Source organism: Chiloscyllium punctatum, chromosome 4, assembly GCF_047496795.1.
Source record: "Chiloscyllium punctatum isolate Juve2018m chromosome 4, sChiPun1.3, whole genome shotgun sequence".
Classification (NCBI taxonomy): Eukaryota; Metazoa; Chordata; class Chondrichthyes; order Orectolobiformes; family Hemiscylliidae; genus Chiloscyllium; species Chiloscyllium punctatum.
This window is the reverse complement of record NC_092742.1, coordinates 55,620,403-55,639,841: the sequence shown is the minus strand read 5'-3', so window position 1 is coordinate 55,639,841 and position 19,439 is coordinate 55,620,403. Positions and strand designations below refer to the sequence as shown.

The window sequence follows — 19,439 nt, the reverse complement described above, 5'->3', positions numbered from 1 at the left end:
AGATGTTGTAATTGTACCAGCCTCAATCACTTCCTCTGGCAGCTCATTCCATATATGTACCACCCTCTGCATGAAAAAGTTGCCCCTTAAGTTCCTTTTAAATCTAAAGCTACGCCCTCTTGTTCTGGACTCCCCCACCCAGGGAAATGACCTTGTCTATTTACCCTATCCATACCCCTCAAATGTTATAAATCTCTATAAGGTCACCCCTCAGCCTCCAACACTCAAGATGTGTTGGTGTAACTTTCCAAAATTCACCGCATTGCCAAGTAACAAATACTGTATAACCATTCTCTTCAAGAAGGGTGACAGTAAACAGAAAACTAAAGGCCAGTTAGTTTGATGTCTGTCGTATTTGAGGTGATCATTAAAGTGGATATAACTGGCACTTGGAAAACCCAAGGTAATTGGGAAGAGTCACCATGATTTTCAGAAATGGAAATCACGTTTAACCTATTTATTGAAATTCTTTGAAGGAGGAACATGTTTAACTTTTATTATGGCTAATGGGAGCATTTGACAAGGTACCACATAAAATGTTATTGCAGGAAATAGATGTACATGGTGTACAAGTTGACAGAAAGCACAGATAGATGTTTTTGGCTAGCCAGCCAATTTGAGTAAACTGATCTTTTTCAGATTTGCAGAATGTGATAAATAATTAATCACAATGTTACTGTATGGAGGAGCAAGCTTGAAGAGCTGAATGGCCTACTTCTGTTTCTAATTCATACATTTACCAGACTAACATTAGGAGTGAGCAGATTATCCTATCATGTCAGGCTGGACAGGATAAGAATTTATCAAGTAGACTTAAGAAAAGTAAGAGGCATATAATACCAGAAGTCTTGACAAGGTCTGATAAGAATGTTTCCTCCTAAGGTAGAATCTAGAATTTGGGGTCACTGTTTAAATATAGGAGGTCACCTACTTAAAACAGAGATGAAGCCAATCGTTTTCTGAGTCTTTCGCATGTTCTACCTGAAAAGGTGGTGGAAACAGGTTCTGAATATCTTTAATGCAGAAATTGATAGATTCTTGGTAAGCAACTAGGTGAAAGTTTATCAGGTTGTGTGGGATTGAGGTTACAATTAGATCAGCCTTGACTAGAGGAGTTGAATGGCTTACTCCTTAACCTTGTTTGCGAGTTCTGATGGATAACTCAGGTAGAGCACGGAGGGAAATGCATCAGAAACTGATCATCCTGACACTTCGGAAGATTTCTTCTTTGAGGTGGTAGAGTTTAGAGAGAGTATAATGTAGCATTGATGTGTGTTGGCAGGAGATGCACTAGAATATTTTAAGTAGTTCAAAATCTGAAAACAAAACTGTTTAAGTTTCCAGTTTTATTGCTTTATCCAGGAATTATTGGTGAGCAGGCCTCTTGCTCTCACCATCATCAAAAATTCTTCATGTCTAAGATAAATCTGCAAGGAAGACTTATCAGGATGTCAGTCTTGGTTGTGGTTTGTAGTCAAACTCAATCCTCTCTCTAGCAATAAGTAGGTGGAAGCCAATAAGTATGCCTGGAGAATCCAAGTCCACACAGGTTCATTATAAAGCCATAAATACAATTTTGCTGCATCTTTGCTGATATTGCAGTTCAGATACAAAAATATTGTTCAAAGTCTCATGACTGCCACACCCAACCATTTCTTGAATGAAATGACAGAGGTCCATAAATCTGGCAGGGGTTTCTACTTAGAGTTCCTTCAAAAACGTGGAGCAGTAACTTCCATTCTGATAGTTCTGCAAGAGAACCATCAGGGAGAGTAGACCACATTCCCTTTTCTCAGCAATCAGCTGTCATTCCTGAAACTTAAAAGGTCCAGAATGTGGAGGTGCTGGTGTTGGACTAGGATGGATAAGGTCAGAAATCACATCACACCAGGTTATAGTTCAACAGGTTTATTTGAAATCACAAGCTTTCGGAGCCCTGCTCCTTCATCAGGTGAAGCGCACACAGACACAGAACTTATAGGCAGAGAGATCAAAAGATCATACAGATAATGTGAATGGGAGTGCCGACAGGCTGAATAACAGATTTCTGCAGGTGATCAGAATGTCAGTGTGAGTAAGTGTCAACAGCTGAATAGCAAATGAAGGGATGACCTATAATCCGATTAATTTAGGCAGAGAAATACTTACAAAAAGTTAAAAATAAGGTGGTGTTGGAGACAAACCAAAAGGCTGGAATAGCATGATTGGTATAAGAGTTGCATGCAGAGGGTCTAGCCAATGTAACAAATAATACAAAACTTCAAACTAATTAAGGTAGAGAGGTCATAAGATACCAATTTGACACCATCACCTTGATAAATTATCATGTTTTCCCTACTTTAAGAGTGTTATACAGGTTTGGATTAATTGTTACTTTAGCTAGACCCTTGTCATGCGACTCTTATACCAATCATGTTATTCCAGCCATTTGGTTTGTCTCCAATACCATCTTATTTTCAATTTTGTGTAATTATTTCTCTGCCTCAATTAATCGGATTATAGGTCATCCCTTCACTTGCTATTCAGCTGTTGACACTTATTCACATTGACACTTCTGATGACCTGCAGAAATTTGTTAGCTCAGGTAGGAGATAAGGGTCTGGAGGAGTTGGGAGAGAATGGGTGTCTGGTGCTAGGATAGGGACTGAGGTACATCATGTCCTGAGCGGGGGAAAGGGATGCACCAGGTTCATAATACGGGCGGAGATGTCAAGTGTGGAGCATCAATCACTGGGAAGGTAGTGAGGGGGTCAAGTCATGTTTTAAGGTTCTGGGAAAAGGGTAGCTGGATATTTGTGAGATAAGTATGGACTTAGTTGAATAGTAACCAAGGAGTTCAACCAAATATTTAAGTCTAATTTCTCCTGAATAAATATTTATTTAATTTCATCACAGCCACCCGAGCTGACGATGAGCCCTCTGATTTAAATGAATACTTTGCATTCAGGTAGTAGAGGTTTCTGGATTAAGATTATAAATAAATAATCTCAATTTAATAAAATAGTGTTCAATAATTTCTAGTCTGGATAGGATAGATATTATACATCGGATTTTTGATTAAGCTAACGTTTATTAGAGTTTAGACTCTTGCCACCTATGAAATATGGTAATGGTCTTGTCCAACAATATTTTCGAATTGAGGTAAATATTTGCAATGTACTCTTAACAGTGGATGGTTATATATTTGATTATAATCAGTAAACTGGACATATACTCAATGTAATGTTGATTACATGTTTCTCACAGATTTTTTAAAAGCTGTCATTAAGCTTAGTATTTGGAAGCATGTAAACAGTAGCGATAAATTTGACTTCATAGGTTAAATGCTATTTTTATTGCACGAAAACAAAGTGTTCAAGATCCAAACCATAATCCATTTAAATCTGCTTAAGGGAGAAAGTCCACTTCCAAGAATCACTGAACATTTTTTGAACGAGACAAACATTTTAACTCAAAACGAAAAAAGGCTCTGCTATACAAAGGACAATATTCTCTGAAATCTGTACTGACTGATTTCAACACAGATAAGCAAAATAGTGGCCTGTGGAATGAATTTTATAGCATTAATAATGAATGAAAGAAATTTAGTGGGATATAGAACACAATTCACATTTGGTTCAAGTCTGTTGGCTTATGAAACATTATCAAAACAAGGTTTTAAAAAAAAATTAAGAATGCCACTATGCATAATTCAAAGCTGAGATTATCAAAATAGTAATTTTAACATTTGGCAATGGCATGAAATTAGTAATATCAGATCAGTCACCCTTTTTTTTGCCAGTGAAGTCAGTGAATGGAAAATCAGATAAATATATGACGGTTTGTTGATTCACTGACTCTTGCCTGCCTTATGCAACAACTGAAAATTAAACTTACCTCTATGTGTTCCAAGTCTTTGACTAACAAATGTTAAAAAAAAGAGGTAATTTAGTGAACATGGGTGTGGAGGTTGCATTTTCAAAGTAAAAATTTCCATTTGAAATGGGAAAATTAAGGTACTGTTCCAAGGATTTGTTGTGTCTATAACATGGTACAAGTTCTTCTAATATTTGTGCCTCCTATATGATGCTTATTTGTTGCAATATGCAATGTTATATAGAACAAATACAATACAAAGTTCCAGTATACAAGCCAAAATACATCCAATGCATTACTGTTTCTGAAAAAGCCTTTATTAGCATGTGATAATACATCACAAAAATCAGTCTGCATCTTAGGCACCAACAAACTTCTTTCCAAACCAACTTAAGTTAAGCTATTGTATTTTAACTAGAAAAACCTCAATGTGCACACACATTGAGAGGCAAAATTCAGATAATTTAAACAGAAAGCTTTTAATTCTGTATGTATAGAAATTAACACTGGTAGGTTAAAAATAATCAAAAAGGCCATGTCTTTACTGGCATTAATTGTAATTTTTAAAATTAAAAAGAGGTTATAACAGATGGGGAAGTAGCTCCAAGTCATGTGACAAAGTTGATGTTTATGCACATTAGTGATGAAAATTAACTACAACTTTTTCCCCATTTTTAAAGAAACTTGATTATTGTGTAATACAATATTTGCTGAAATTTTGCCAGCAAGATTTATCATGGTATCGTTGAGTGCTCAACACCTCACTACAATAACTTCATTAGTAATAATGGAGCTAATCTTTCCATATGCATATTGGAAATAAATACAGGTCAAGCCTTTTAGTATCTTGTGTATTTCCTTTGAAAAATGGTAACAGCTAAATTATATACAACCAAACAGTGTTATAAAATATAACATGGAGAGTAAATATATTAATCTTAATTGGACTGAAGAAAAAAAATCACTTGCAGTGAAAGGTACCAGTGATAATACAAGATTAAAATAGATGAATCTAAAGGGCAAAATCTTGTCACTCGACTTTAATTTACATTAAAATCAAGAAAATTCAATGAAAACATGGATTACACCATGATAAGAAGCACATGGTACTCAACTCCGAAAATTGTTCTGCACACAAGCAAATAAACAGTACAATTGCATATAACAAACTAGAAATGCAAATCTGTAATTAGACCTTAATGAAAAAGTTGCAAGCATCATATACATCAAATCAGTTTTATAAATTAAATTAAATTAGGTGTGCATCTGTTTTGAGACTGGTTTAACAAATTCTGTTTCAGCAAAAACTTTTGTGATGACAAGACGTTTTTAGGGATTCCTCAAAAGCCATAACAAAATAAATGGTAAGAATGAGAACTGCGGGTATTCTGAATCCTGAAGGAATGATTTTGTGTTTACCATGATTATTTTCATTCAATTTAAAGAAGGCAGAACTAAACCAAGTTGCATCTGAACTTTCTTACATACTAACTTATATGCCCTCAAAAAAGTACAAAATAACCCTGACAAAGGAAAGACCTACAAATATTATATTTGCATTATTAATAGGTTAGTTATTAAGTATTTTAAATTATAGATTAAACTTTGCAAATATTTCAATCTACCACAATTTTCCAGAAGGTAGGCCCACATGCTGCTATTTTGCTCGTTTGTAAAATGATGTCAATAAAAGCTGCATCAGAGTTGTTAATGGCATTTGTGTAAACATTGTACTTGAAACTGGCAATGTGCTATACAGCAGAACTTAACAGTACACAACTGAGAGGTAACTGAAAGTTCCAGCAATTATTGGTATTTCATATCATATTTAATGGCACACTGAAGATGCTACTCAAATGAAGAAGTAGTTAAACAACACTAAAATAAAATTTATAATGCAGTTTCAATTAAATTGTAACATTTTTTCTTTAACGTGCAGATAGAGCATCACAGCTCATTTCATCATTCAAAAATTAGAATAATTTCAACAATATTGCATTGAATTTCAGAAACACTTCTGCAAAAGATTTGCGAAGCCTTTAATGAATACTTCAGTATTTTGACAAATACCCACCTTAACAATATCCCTGGTGCAGAATTTAGCTAAATCATTTACTTGCACACCTGAGAAATGAAATCAAGTTATAGTGAATGAGCAGATCATTGCTACACATTCTAGCTAAAAGAGAGTAAGTCTAAATAAGTAAATACTTTACTGCCAAGGTTACACAAAAGCCATTTACAGCTTTATCTGAACAAGTCATTCAATATACACGCAATATATTAAAATCATATAAATTATAAAACTATACAAAGGGCACACTGTAGCAAAATAGGTTAGAACAAAAGGGTAATTTTTGTTTTTTTTAGTTGTAGCTTTTACAAATGGCTCCTCTAAATTCTGCACCCGTAAAACATTTATTAATCATTATTATCCACATCACAAATAACTGTATCACGCATCAACCTGTTTGCCCTCCCACTTCCTCTGAAAATAATTATGTCAATCATCCAGCAAGTAGGCATCCAGCTACAGTAGCAGATTATTTTCACAGTATTTCCCAAAAAAGCTTTTTTGCCCTCGTTCAGATCTTCATCAGTCAATTGGTCCTTGGAAAATTAGTTTAATGATGCCTTGCTCTCCATGAAGTTGTATAGCACAGAAAGGACATGCTGCATGGAATGCATGAGTACCATGGGGTAATGGAATTTGAGACCAATATTTTGCTGTTTTCTCAGAGCACACATGTCCACATGGGTTAAATGTATGTGTAGAAGGTCCTGCATCCACATAAAATCCTGCTTCACAGCCTAGCCAAAGTGGCACATATGGTCCAACAGTTCTGCACATAGGACATTCTCGTTCATTGGCTTCTGTGTCACTACGATGGCCCCAGTTGTGGTAACCATGGACATGACCACAGCTGAGATAGGCCCAGGGCTGTTTCTCTTCCACAATATCCTTTCGATTAATGCTGGGAAATGCTAGGGTGTTAAGCCCAACCGGACACTGAGGTCTAGCAGCATTAATCTCCTGTCGAAGAGCCTCAATGTGTTTTTGGGTTGGAGTGTGGAACAAGCCATCTGCTGTTCTCCACAGAAGCGTTGCTCCACAAAGATCAACAAGTGAGCCATCCTGAAGAACATTAGTTTCACTGTCCACCTAAGAAAATAGTTAAAAATGCTAAGTACATGTAAAATGTTCCTCTCATTTATATTTCAAAAATACTTGTTCGCTACAGCATAACACTCGAGAGAAAAACATAAACTGGTCTCATTTTAACCTTTTCCAATGTTAAATGTAACACCAAAATTAGAATTAAACTGCACAGACCTGCAAGGGTTCGAGGTTTAATCAACAATTTAGGCTAAGTCTGCATCTGATGGTAGTTATGGTGATAGATATATTTTAATTAGCTTCAGCATTTTTGTGGTAGACAGCGATGTCACTCCTTAACACTATGAAGTAGCATGCTGCCAGAAATGGACATTAGATGCAGACAGAATTTGATTAAATCAGTGATACTCATATACAAAATAGCATGTCAATCCTAGGCTTAGATTATCTACATTCCTTTTTATTGCTGATACTGTGACTATAAGCTACTGGAAGAAACAATGAACCACATAATGAAAATGAGCTGAAGTACTCATGATTAATCAGCACAGTTTAAAAAAAGAATTCAGTTCAGTAAATCTTTGAATTATATAAATAAGGTTATTAGTTCTCAACACTTCCAACAACTTGTAATAAATAGAAAAAAAATACATTTACAATTCTAACTTTCAACCTTCAGGCAAATCCTGGAGGAAAATCTGGACAATGAAGAGAGGATTTGATTGAGTTTTTAGAATCCTGACGGTGTAGATAGAAAGAAACAGTTTGGATTCAAGAACCATAGGACATCATTTTAAAATTGCTGGCAAAGAACTAAGGGTGACATGAGGAAACACGTTTTTCAAAAGGAGACTGGAGCCAGATTCAATTGTTGCTTTCAAAAGGGAATTGGGTAAAGGGAAAATGATTAAGGGCCAAGAAATTGCAGGTTTAGAGGAAATGAGCAGTAACTAATCTTTGATTCTATGAAATCACTTTAGGTTACCATACTGTGAAATGACGTTCGATGCTATGACTCACCTGAACCTCACTAGGGATGGTTGATAAATGCTGTTTGGTTGAGGTCACCCCATTTTGCGTACCAGTAATAGAATAAATTATTTCAAATTAAAGTTTCCCTACTTAGTCTGCCTCAAAGCTGTGTTTTCTCACACATTGTGACCTGCCATTTTAGTTTAGTTCCAATAATCCATTGTGGGTTGGGAATGCATATTTTGGTATGTCAACACATTTAACATACAAGTTATCATTTCAGGCCGATATACTGAACAATACTAGCATTTTCTGAGCTGAAGGTCACTTTGGCTTGTCTGGACGACAATTTGTAAGGCACTGCGGAGAGACAATGATGACAGTTTGGCAGCAATAATTTAGAAATTTTGCAGGTAATTACAAGATAAACACAAGAGAACTTTGCAATAGTTCTAACATCTTTAATATGTGCATTAACAAAATGAAATTTACTGAAGCATAAATAGTAATATGTAATTGTTCTAGACAAAATCAGAACATTTTGTAAATTACTTCCAATCTTGACATGTCTTAAAGACCTATACTCCATTATCAAAATATATCATGCAGATTAACCTCAAATTAATTATAATAGGTTTCTGTCATAACTGATCAGAGAATCAATTCACTGGTAAGCCTTAGGAAGAAGTACTTTCTTAATTGTCCCTGAAGGCGATGGTAATGCTGGAATTACCAATTGCATTCAATAATGAATGATAGCTCTTACATCAGGTTTAATATAAATTGGAAAGATCATGTTCAAAATCTATGATGGCTCATGTGGTTTCTTCTTCTTCTTCTTCTTCTTCTTCTCTCTCAGAAAGGAAAGTCAATAGCAGGTCAGGAATGCTCAGTTTGCAGAGTAGGTTTCTCAGTGGTTCTCTAATTGAACTATAGCATTAGCATTCCTCTTCTGACATTCTGAATCAATTAAAGTGGACAGGTATGATCATGATCCATTGCTCATGTGTTTCAGAATTTAGCGAGACAGTGGAGAGAGACTGAATGGAACAATTCTACCACTAGAAAAAGGAGTAGGCCATTTAGCCATCTAGCCTGCAACTGCCTTGAATAAAATCAGGACTAATCAAACATTTCACACAAACTATCTCCATAACCCTTCACATTACTGACGTTCAAAGGAATATCAATCTGTACTGTAAATATATTCAAATGCTGAGCTTCCAGAGCTATTTGGTGTAGATAATTCCAAATATTAACCCTCTGGGTGAAAACAAATCTCAGTCCTAAATAACATCATCCTTTTTAAAAATGTATTCCATGGTTCTACACTCACTAAACAGGGGCAACATCTTACCTGCATCGATAATAAAACAAAGAATTGTGGATGCTGTAAATCTGAAACAAAAACAGGAATTGCTGGAGAAATTGACAAGGTCATTACTCAAGTTCTAAAAGGCAGAGTTCAAGCTTGTATATCTGGTGACACTTCCTGCAAATGTGGTTGTCTGGGACCTATGACTCCACATATACTGGAGGATGTACACACCACTCATCCCCACTGATATACCATCCTGTAACTCTGAAAACTATCTGTTACCTTTAGAATAACTAAATTTATTGCAAACAATGGACACTTTGCTTCATTTTTTTTTGGTTTTATTATTTTGACTTGGTTTAATTCTACATCCCTTTTGCATGTCCCTTCATGAAATCAAAGTAGCTGCTTTTAGGTTGCTAAATTGTACATTTTTCTAGTTTTAAAGCATTCTTTCCATGGTAAATTTTTCTTCTCAGATCAAAGCTGCACAAAATATTTCAGCTGCAGTCTCACCAAGGGCTTCTGAACAGAAATACCTTTGAAATGAAGGACAACATGCCACTTACCTTCCTAACTGCTTGCTGTAGCTGCCTGTTTACTTACACTGAATGATCTACAAGATGGCTTTGCACATTCACATTTCCCAATCTATCATCATTTAAATAATACTGTTTTTTAGACCAAAGTGTATAACTTCACATTTGTTCATGATGTACTACATTTGCCACATGTTTGCCCACACACTCAACTTATCTAGACTGCCTCTGTGCATCCTCCTCAACTGACAAACTCATGTAGTTTTGTGTTGACAGTAAATTTGGAAATGTTACATAAAAATAGAAAGAACTGCAGATGCTAGAAATCAGAAACAAAAACTTAAATTGCTGGAAAAGCTCAACAGATCTGGCAGCATCTGTGGAGAGAAATCAGAGTAAACATTTCGGGTCCAGTGACCCTTCCTCAGTACTGATGGCAGCCAGAGCTCTCTAAAGTTCCTGGGAGAAAATAAGAACTGCAGATGCTGGAGATCAGAGTTGAAAAGTGTGATGCTGGAAAAGCACAGCAGGTGAAGGGCTTATGCCCGAAATGTCGAGTTTCCTGCTCCTTGGATGCTGCCGGACCTGCTGTCCTTTTCCAGCACCACACTTTTCAACTCTCTAAATATGCTGCCAGACCTGCTCAGCTTTTGCACCAATTTCTATTTATGTTTCTGGTTTCCAGCATCTGCAGTTGTTTTGTTTTTAATTTAGTATTTAACTTATTGTCACATCTCTTCCAGGTATGCCCACTTTGAAGGGGGTTCTGCTCCTCTTTCTGACAGGATTTCCATTCCAAATATTTTTCTTGTTCGTTGTTATTAATTTTACTGTCTCACCTGGTGTTTGTTATTTGCTAAAACTCATTTCCACAGCCACATCACATTCCTCAGTGACTGTCTCTAGCTCGGACTCACCTCACATGGATTCCAATTGGGAAATTTCATTCTTCATGTTTTAAATCCACCCAGCATCATGCGTACCTCTGTGATATTCAACGTTCCACAGACACCTGCACTCACCAGATCCTGAGATCCACACTCAGAGTGCAATGCGTCATCATATGCACACACTCAACCTCTCTCACCAACAGCATCCGCTTTAGGCTGGCTCAGAGCTGCACTACTCCTCAGTTGAACTTCCAATTCATTCAACAGAGACATAGAGATGTACAACACGGAAACAGACCCTTAAGTCCAACTTGTCCATGCTGACCAGATATCCCAACCTAATCTAGTCCCATTTGTCAGCACCTGGCCCATATCCCTCCAAACACTTCCAATTCATATACCTATTCAAATGTCTTTTAAACGTTGCAATTGTACTAGCCTCCACCACTTCCTCTGGAAGCTCACTCCATATATGCATGAAAAAGTTGCCCCTTAGGTCTTTTTTATATCTTTCCCTTTTCACCCTAAACCAATGCCCTCTAGTTCTGGACTCCCCCACCCCAGGGAAAAGACTTTGTCTATTTATCTTACCCATGCCCTTCATGATTTTATAAACCTCTAAGGTCACACCTCAGCCTCCAATGCTCCAGGGAAAACAGCCCCAGCCTGTGCAACCTCTCCCTATAGTTTAAATCCTCCAACCATGGCAACATCCTTGTAAATCTTTTTCGAACCCTGTCAAGTTTCACAACATCCTTCCGATAGGAAGGAGACCAGTACTGTATGCAATATTCCAAAAGTGGCCTAAGCAAAGTCCTGTACAGAATAACATGACCTCCCAAACCCTGTACTCAATACTCTAACCAATAAAGGAAAGCATAGCAAATGCCTTCTTCACTATCCTACCTACCTGCAATTCTACTTTCAAGGAGCTATGAACCTACACTCCAAGGTCCCTTTGTTCAGCAACACACACTCGGATCTTAAAGTGTGTAAGTTCTGCTCAGATTTGCTTTCCCAAAATGCAACACTTCGTATTTACCTAAATTAAACACCGTCTGCCATTCCTCGGCCCATTGGCCCACCTGATCAAGATCCCGTTGTAATCTGAGGTAATCTTCTTCGCTGTCCACTACACCTCCAATTTTGGTATCATCTGCAAACTTACTTCCTAAATCATTAATATAAATGATGAAAAGTAGAAGATCAAGCACAGATCCTTGTGGCACTCCACTGGTCACAGGCCTCCAGTCTGAAAAACAACCCTCCACCACCACCCTCTGTCTTCTACCTTTGAGCCAGCTCTGCATCCAAATGGCTAGTTTTCCCTGTTTTCCATGAGATCTAACCTTGCTAACTAGTCTCCCACGGGGGACCTTGCTGAAGGCCTTACTGAAGTCCATACAGATCACATCTACCGCTCTGCCTTCATCAATGTTCTGTGTTACTTCTTAAAAAAAAATCAAGTTCATGAAACATGATTTCCCACACACAAAGCCATGTTGACTATCCCGAATCAGTCCTTGCCTTTCCAAATACGTGTAAATCTTGTCCCTCAGGATTCCCTCCAACAACTTGCCCATCACCCTATAGTTCCCTGGCTTGTCCTTACCACCTTTCTTAAATGGTGGTACCGTGTTCACCATCAACCTCCATTCATCCGGCACCTCACCTGTGATTATCAATGATACAAATATCTCAGCAAGGGGCCCAGCAATCACTTCTCTAGCTTCCCACAGAGTTCTGGGTACACCTGAATAGGTCCAGAGGATTTATCCACCTTGATGCATTTCAAGACATCCAGCCCTTCCTCCTCTGTAATATGGACATTTTTCAAAATGTCACCATCTATTTCCCTACAGTCTCAGATACTTGCTCTCCAGTTGGTTCTTGAATGTATATGTAGATTGTAATCACCCATGATTACAGTTGTACTTTCAACGCATACATCGCTAGTCTCCTGTGTAATCCTTTGCCTTCCATCACTGCTACTGTTCGAGGCCTTTAGACGAACCCCACCAATGTTTTCTACCCTCTTTGAGAATCCCAGACCCTGGCATTAGGGAGGCAACATATCTACATTCCTCAGACCACTTTGTAGGTACATCCATTTAACTTCATCAAGGCATCTATTCAAATCCTCATTTGCCCTGTCAGCCTTTATGCTCAAACAAACCTTATTATCATCTCATACCCACACCACAATCTTGTCCAGGGCAATTTATGAACGGACAATAGGAATTAAATGCATTTTAAAATTCTCACATGGTCATAGAAGTCTATAGCACAGAAAAAGGCCTATTGTGTACAAATTCTCAAGTACAAAATGTGTCCTTGTATTTGCAGTGTTAGAGTTCCTTGCCTCACTGTAATACCCGAGCAAATCTTCTTTGAAAATCAATGCATCTGTTTCTCAGTTGGCATTTGACCCAATGGGCCTAGGAGTGGTAGATGGAGTTTAATCTGAGGTGCTGCATTTTGGAAAGGCAAATCAGGGCAGGACTTATACACTTAATGGTAATGATAAAGAGACCTTGGCGTACAGATTCATAGTTCCTTGAAAGTGCAGTTGCAGCTAGATAGGATAGTGAAGGAGGCATTTGGTGTGTTTGTTTTTACTGGTCAGTGCTCGGAGTATAGGAATTGGCAGGTCATGTTACAACTGTACATTGATTAGGCCACTTTCAGAGTACTGTGCCCAAATCTGGTCTCCCTGCTACAGGAAAGATATTGTGAAACTTGAAAGGGTTCAGAAAAAATTTACAAAGATGTTGTGAGGTTTGGAGGGTTTGAGCTATAGGGAGAGGCTGAATAGGCTGGGGCTGTTTTCCTAGAGCATCAAGGTGACCTTATATAGGTTTATAAAATGACAAGGGGCATGGATAGGGTAAATAGACAGTGTCTTTTCCCAGGGAGGGGTCCAAAACTGGAGGGCAGAAGTTTAAGGTGAAGGGGAGGGGAAGACTTAAGAGGGACATAAGGGGTAACTTTTTCATACTTTAGAATGGAGATAAGGAGAGACTTCTTCAGCCAGAGAGTGATGAATCAATGGAATTCACTGCCACAGAATGCTGTGGAGGCCAGGTCATTGAGTATATTTAAGACAGAGATAAACAGGTTCTTGATTGTCAAGGGGATCAAGGGTTATGGGGAGAAAGCAGGAGACAGTTTCAGAGGAAAAAGCTGGAAGGATGTTGTGAAACTTGGAAGGGTTCAGAAAAGATTTACAAGAATGTTGTCAGTTTTGGAGAATTTAAGCTATCGGGAGAGGCTGAATAGGCTGGGGCTGTTTTCCTTAGAGTGTCGGAGGCTGAAGAGTGACTTTACAGAGGTTTATAAAATCATGAGGGGCATGGATAGGATAAATAGACAACATAATTTCCCTGGGGTGGTGGAATCCAGAGCTACAGGGTATAAGTTTAGGGTGAGAGGGGTAAAAAATAAAAGGGGCCTAAGGGGCAACCTTTTCATGCAGAGGGTGGTGCTTGCATGGAATGAGCTGCCTGGGGAAGTGGTACAATTACAGCTTTTAAAAGGCATCTTGATGGTATATGAATAGGAAGGGTTTAGAAGAATATGGGCCAAGTGCTGGCAAATGGAACTAGATTAGGTTAAGATATCTGGTTGGTTTGGACAATTTGAACCGAAGGGTCTGATCCATGCTGCACATCTCTATGAATCTAAATGGTATTACAGTTGAATAAAGGCTACTACAGAGGCTTGAGGGAAGAGTTGACCAGAATTGATTGGGAGAGGAGCTTAGTCAGAAAGACAGTGGAAAGGCAATGGCAAGGGTTTCTGAGAATAATTCGGGAGACACAGCAAAAACTCATCCCAAGGAAAAAGCAGCATACTAAAAAGGAGAACAAAGCAACAATGGCTGACAAAGGAAGCCAGGGAGATCATAAAAGCAAAAGAGAAAGCATATAATGCAGCGATGGGCAGTGGAAAGCCAGAGGTTTGGGAAGCCGACAAAGACCAACAGAGGACAACTAAGGATGAGATAAGGAGGCACAAGATTAAATGAGGGTAAGCTAGCCAGTAATATAAAAGATTGCAAGAGTTTCTTTTGGGCAAAAGAGAGGCAAAAGTGGACATTGGGCTGCTGGAAAATGAGGTTGGAGAAGTAGTAATGGTGAATGAAGAAATTGCGGAAGAACTCATAAATACTTTGCATCAGTCTTCATGATGGAAGAGACGAGTAACATCTCAAAATGTCAAGAGAGTCGAAGGACAGAGGTGAGTATTGTGGCCATCACCAAGGAGAAGGTGCTAGAAAAACAAAAGCTCTGAAGGTGGATAAAATCACCTGGACCAGATGGACTACATCCTAGAGTTCTGAAGGAGATAACTGATGAGATAGTGGAGGCATTAGTGGTTATTTTTCAGGAATCACTGGAGTCAGTGTGAGTCCCATAGGACTGGAAAATTGCTCTTGTAACCCCTGTTTAAAGAAGGGGGTAAGGCAAAAGATAGGAAATTACAGACCGATTAGCCTGACCTTGGCCATTGGTACGATTTTGAAGTCCATTGTGAAAAATAAAATTTCTGAATACTTGGAAGTATATGGAAAATAGGGCAAAGTCAGCATGGTTTCATCAAGGGGAGGCCATGCCTGACAGATCTATTGGAATTCTTGGAGGAGGTAACAAGCAAATTAAACCAAGGACAACCAATGGATGTTATCTATTTGGACTTCCAAAAGGCCTTTGACAAGGTGTTGCACAGGAGGCTGCTGAGTAACATTAGAACCCATGGTGTTAGAGGCAAGGTACTAGCATGGACAGAAGATTGGTTGTCTGGCAGAAAGCAAAGAGTGGAGATAAAAGGATCCTCTTCAGGATGGCAGCTGGCAACAAGTGGTGTTCAGCAAGGGTCAGTGTTGAGACCAGAACTTTTCATTTTATGCATTAATGATCTAGATGAAGGAACCGAGGGCATTCTGGCTGAATTTGCAGATGATATAAAGATAGGTGGAGGGACAATTAGTATTGAGGAGTCAGGGAGACTGCAGAAGCATTTAGATAGGTTAGGAGAGTGGGCAAAGAAGTAGCAGATGGAATACAATGTGGGAAAGTGTGAGGTCATGCATTTTGGTAGGAAGAACACAGGCATAAGACTATTTTATAAATGGGAAAGAAATTTAGAAACCTGAAGTGCAAAGGGACTTGGCAGTCCTAGTCCAGGATTCTCTTAAGGTAAACTTGCAGGTTGAATTAGTAGTTAAGAATGCAAATACAATGTTGGCATTTATTTCAAGAGGACTAGAACATAAAAGCAAGAATGCACTTCAGAGGCTTTAAGAGATTCTGGTCAGACCACATTTAGAGTATTATGAGCAATTTTCGGCCCCGTACATCAGAAAGAGGTACTGGCCCTCGAGCAGGTCTTGAGGACGTTCACGATAATGAAAGGCTTAACATACAAGAAACGTTTGAGGACTTGGTGTCTATATTTTATGGAGTTCGGAAGGATGAGGGGGATCTCACTGAAACTTACAGAATACGGAACAGCCTGGACAGAGTGGACATTAGAAAGATGTTTCCATTGGCAAGAGACATTAGGACCAGAGGGCATAGCCTCAGAGTAAAAGGAAGACCCTTTAGAATGGAGATAATGAGAAACTTCTTCAGTCAGAAAGTGGTGAATCTATGGAATTCATTGCCACAGAAGGCTGCAGAGGCTAGGTAATTGAGTATATTTAAGACAGATGTATAGATCCTTGATTGTCAAGGAGATCAAAGCTACAGGGAGAAAGAGGGAAAATGGTGTTGAGAAACTTATCAGCAATGATTGAATGGCAAAGCATACTTGATGAGCCGAATGGCCTAATTTCTGTGCCTATGTCTCAGGATCTCAGTCTTAATTGACAGAATAATTCTACGCAAGGTTGAACAGAAATCTATTCAAATTGCTCAAAATTAACAAGAGTTCTATTGAGTGATAATAAGAAACTGTTTTGACTGACGGATGGGTTGTCAGCTAGCAGACATAGACTTAACTTGCAATAGGACCAGAGGGAAGATGGAAAGTTTTTTTTGATGCAGTGACATATAATGGTTATAGAGTTTTACAGGACATAGAGAGGTCCTTTGGTCCATTGGGTCAAGCACCTTTCTATTCTAGTCTTATATTACAGCACTTGGCCCATAACCTTGTATGTTATGGTGCTTCCCGTGATGATCTAAACATTTCTTAAATGTTGTTATGATAGTTCCTGCCTCCACACTCTTTCAAGCAGCGAGTTCCAGATACCCACTACTGCCAAATATTTTCTTTAATTCTCCTCTAAACCACTTTGCCTCTTACTTTAAAATCAACACCACGGTTACTGACTAAGGGATAAAAGTTTCTTTCTATCTGTCCTATGCCCCTCAATCTTGTGCCCCTCATTCAATCTCCCTGCTTCAGCCTGTTCTTGTCTAAACTAGACAATATCTTGTCTCTTCATACCTGAAACGCTCTAACCTAAGCAATACCTTGGTGAATCTCCTCTGCACACTGTCTAGTGCAATAGGATCCTTCCTATAGGCTAGCAACCAGAATTGCACACAGTACTCCAGCTGCAGCCTAACTAACACGTTATACAGCATCATCATAACCTCCCAGCTCTTATATTCAGTGCAACTAAAATTGACAGGTAGTCTACATGCCTTACTAACCACCTTATTCATCTTTCCTGTTGCTTTCTAGGTTTCTTCGACATGCACACGGAGGTCCCTCTGATCGTCTGTACTTCCTCAGGCCCTACTATTCATCATGTACTCCCTTGCCTTGTTGACAGTCTCAAAACTGCACTGCTGGACAGACTGGTCAGTGATTGTGCTGTATATCCTAAATAAAGCTAAATTAGATATACACTTGAAAAAAAAAACTTTCAGGGCAACTGAGAGAGCGAGAAGTCTGAAAATCTGGCTACGTACTCTTTCCATTCCACTCTTAAAAAAATTCAGTGGATGTGAGTTTTGCTGGCTAAACCAGCATTTAGTAACTACCCACAACTGTCCTTCAGAAGATAGTGGTGAGCTCCCTTCTTCAACCACTGAAGTCCATTTGATTCAGGTAAACCTACAATGCTGTTAAGGAGGGAGTTCCAGATCAGCAATGCACTTCCGAGTCAGGATGGTAAGTGGCTTGGAGAAGAACTTGCAGGTGGTGGTGTTCCCTTATATTTGTTGCCCTTGTCCTTCCAGATGGTAGTGGATGGCGATTTTGAAGGTGCTTCAGTGGAGCCATAATGAATTCCCACTGTGCATCGTGAAGATGGTATGCATTGTTGTTACCATGCATCACCACTGCAGGAAGTATATCCATATAAATGTGGTGAAAATAAAGTTGGCTGCTTTGTCCTGGAGGGCGTCAAGCTTCTCAAGTGTTGTTGGGGTTCCATTCATCCAGACAAGTGGGGAGTTATCCAGTTACATGCCTGTCTTGTACCATGCAAATGATGGAGAGGTTTTGGGGAGTCAGGAGGTGAATTATCACACCAAAATTCCTAGTCTCTGTTCTACTCTTGCAGGCACAGTAGTTATATGATTAGTCCGGTTCTGTTCTTGGTCCATGGCAAACTCCAGAATGAAGTAATGGAATATTCGGTCAGAACAAGACCACTGAATATCAAGGGATAATGGTTAGATTCTCTCTTGTTGAAGGTGCTCATTGTCTGACACTTAGGTGGTACGAATGTTACTAGCTACTTACCAGTCAAAGCCTGGAGGTTGTTCAGGTCCTACTGCACATGGGAATGGACTGCTTCAGTTTCTGAGGAGTTGCAAATTTCAATAATCAGTGAACATACTCACTTCTGACCTTATGATAGAAGGAATAATGAATGAAGCTGTTGAAGACTACCCTGAAGAACACTTGCACAGATGTCCTGGAGCTGAGATGACTAACCATCTTTCTTTGTGCTTGGTATGGCACCAAGAAGCAGAGATTTCTTTTTCCACCTTTCCTCTGGAGTTCTGTTCTTTTGTGTCTGTTTGAATCAAGGTTGTAATGAGGTTCAGTGCTGAATGATCCTGCATCCAAACTGAATGTCAGTAAGCAGGTTTTGCTAAGTGCTAGAGAACACTATTGATGACTCTTTCCATTACTTTGTTGATAATCAAGAGCAGACTGATGAGAGACTGGCCTGCTTATTGCCTAGGTCATACCTAGGCAATCTTCTATATTGCCAGCTTGACGTCAATGGTGCACTGTTTTGTGACATCAAATTTTATTACATTTTTATGAAACCATGTAGCTCATCATGAAATGGTAAATAAAATTGGAAATGTAAACCCCTGTAGAATGTCACCCGCCTCTCTTTCCAATCTGTAAATGTCTTTTTTTGTGCTACGTTCATCAATACCCATGCAGCTGAATACGCTAACTTCATCTGCCATTGCCCTTGCTTTCTTTTGGAGATTGCATCAAGTGCTTTTAGAACATTCAAATAAACTACGCTCCAGCTGGCCTAAGAGCTAACATAAAGGAAAGTGAGGCAAGAAATCAAGGTTAAAAGAAGGCCTGAGAGCAGACTTAAATGACAGTGAGAGGAACAATCCAAGAAAATAAACAAGCCCAAGAACTTTCTTTATTACTCGTTCATGGGACATGCGCCTTGCTTGCTATGCCAATATTTATTGCCCTGGAACTGGTAATAATGAACTGCCTTCTTGGAGCGTATAACCACCCATAGCACTGTTAGGAAAGAGGTGGCAGCATTTGACTTCTGGGTGAACAGGACTAAAGATAAAATAAGG

General features: G+C 38.8%; 1 protein-coding gene across 1 annotated transcript in view; it reads right to left on the bottom strand.

Annotated features, from left to right (window-relative positions):
* Positions 1-4,156: 4,156 nt before the first annotated feature.
* LOC140476338 (E3 ubiquitin-protein ligase pellino homolog 2) overlaps positions 4,157-19,439 on the bottom strand; it is a 235,231-nt gene continuing 219,948 nt past the window's right edge. Inside the window, exon 7 of the mRNA XM_072568786.1 lies at positions 4,157-7,018. Within this exon, the coding sequence (XP_072424887.1) occupies positions 6,452-7,018 (567 nt within the window). The 3' untranslated portion in view covers positions 4,157-6,451. The remainder of the gene's footprint in view (positions 7,019-19,439) is intronic.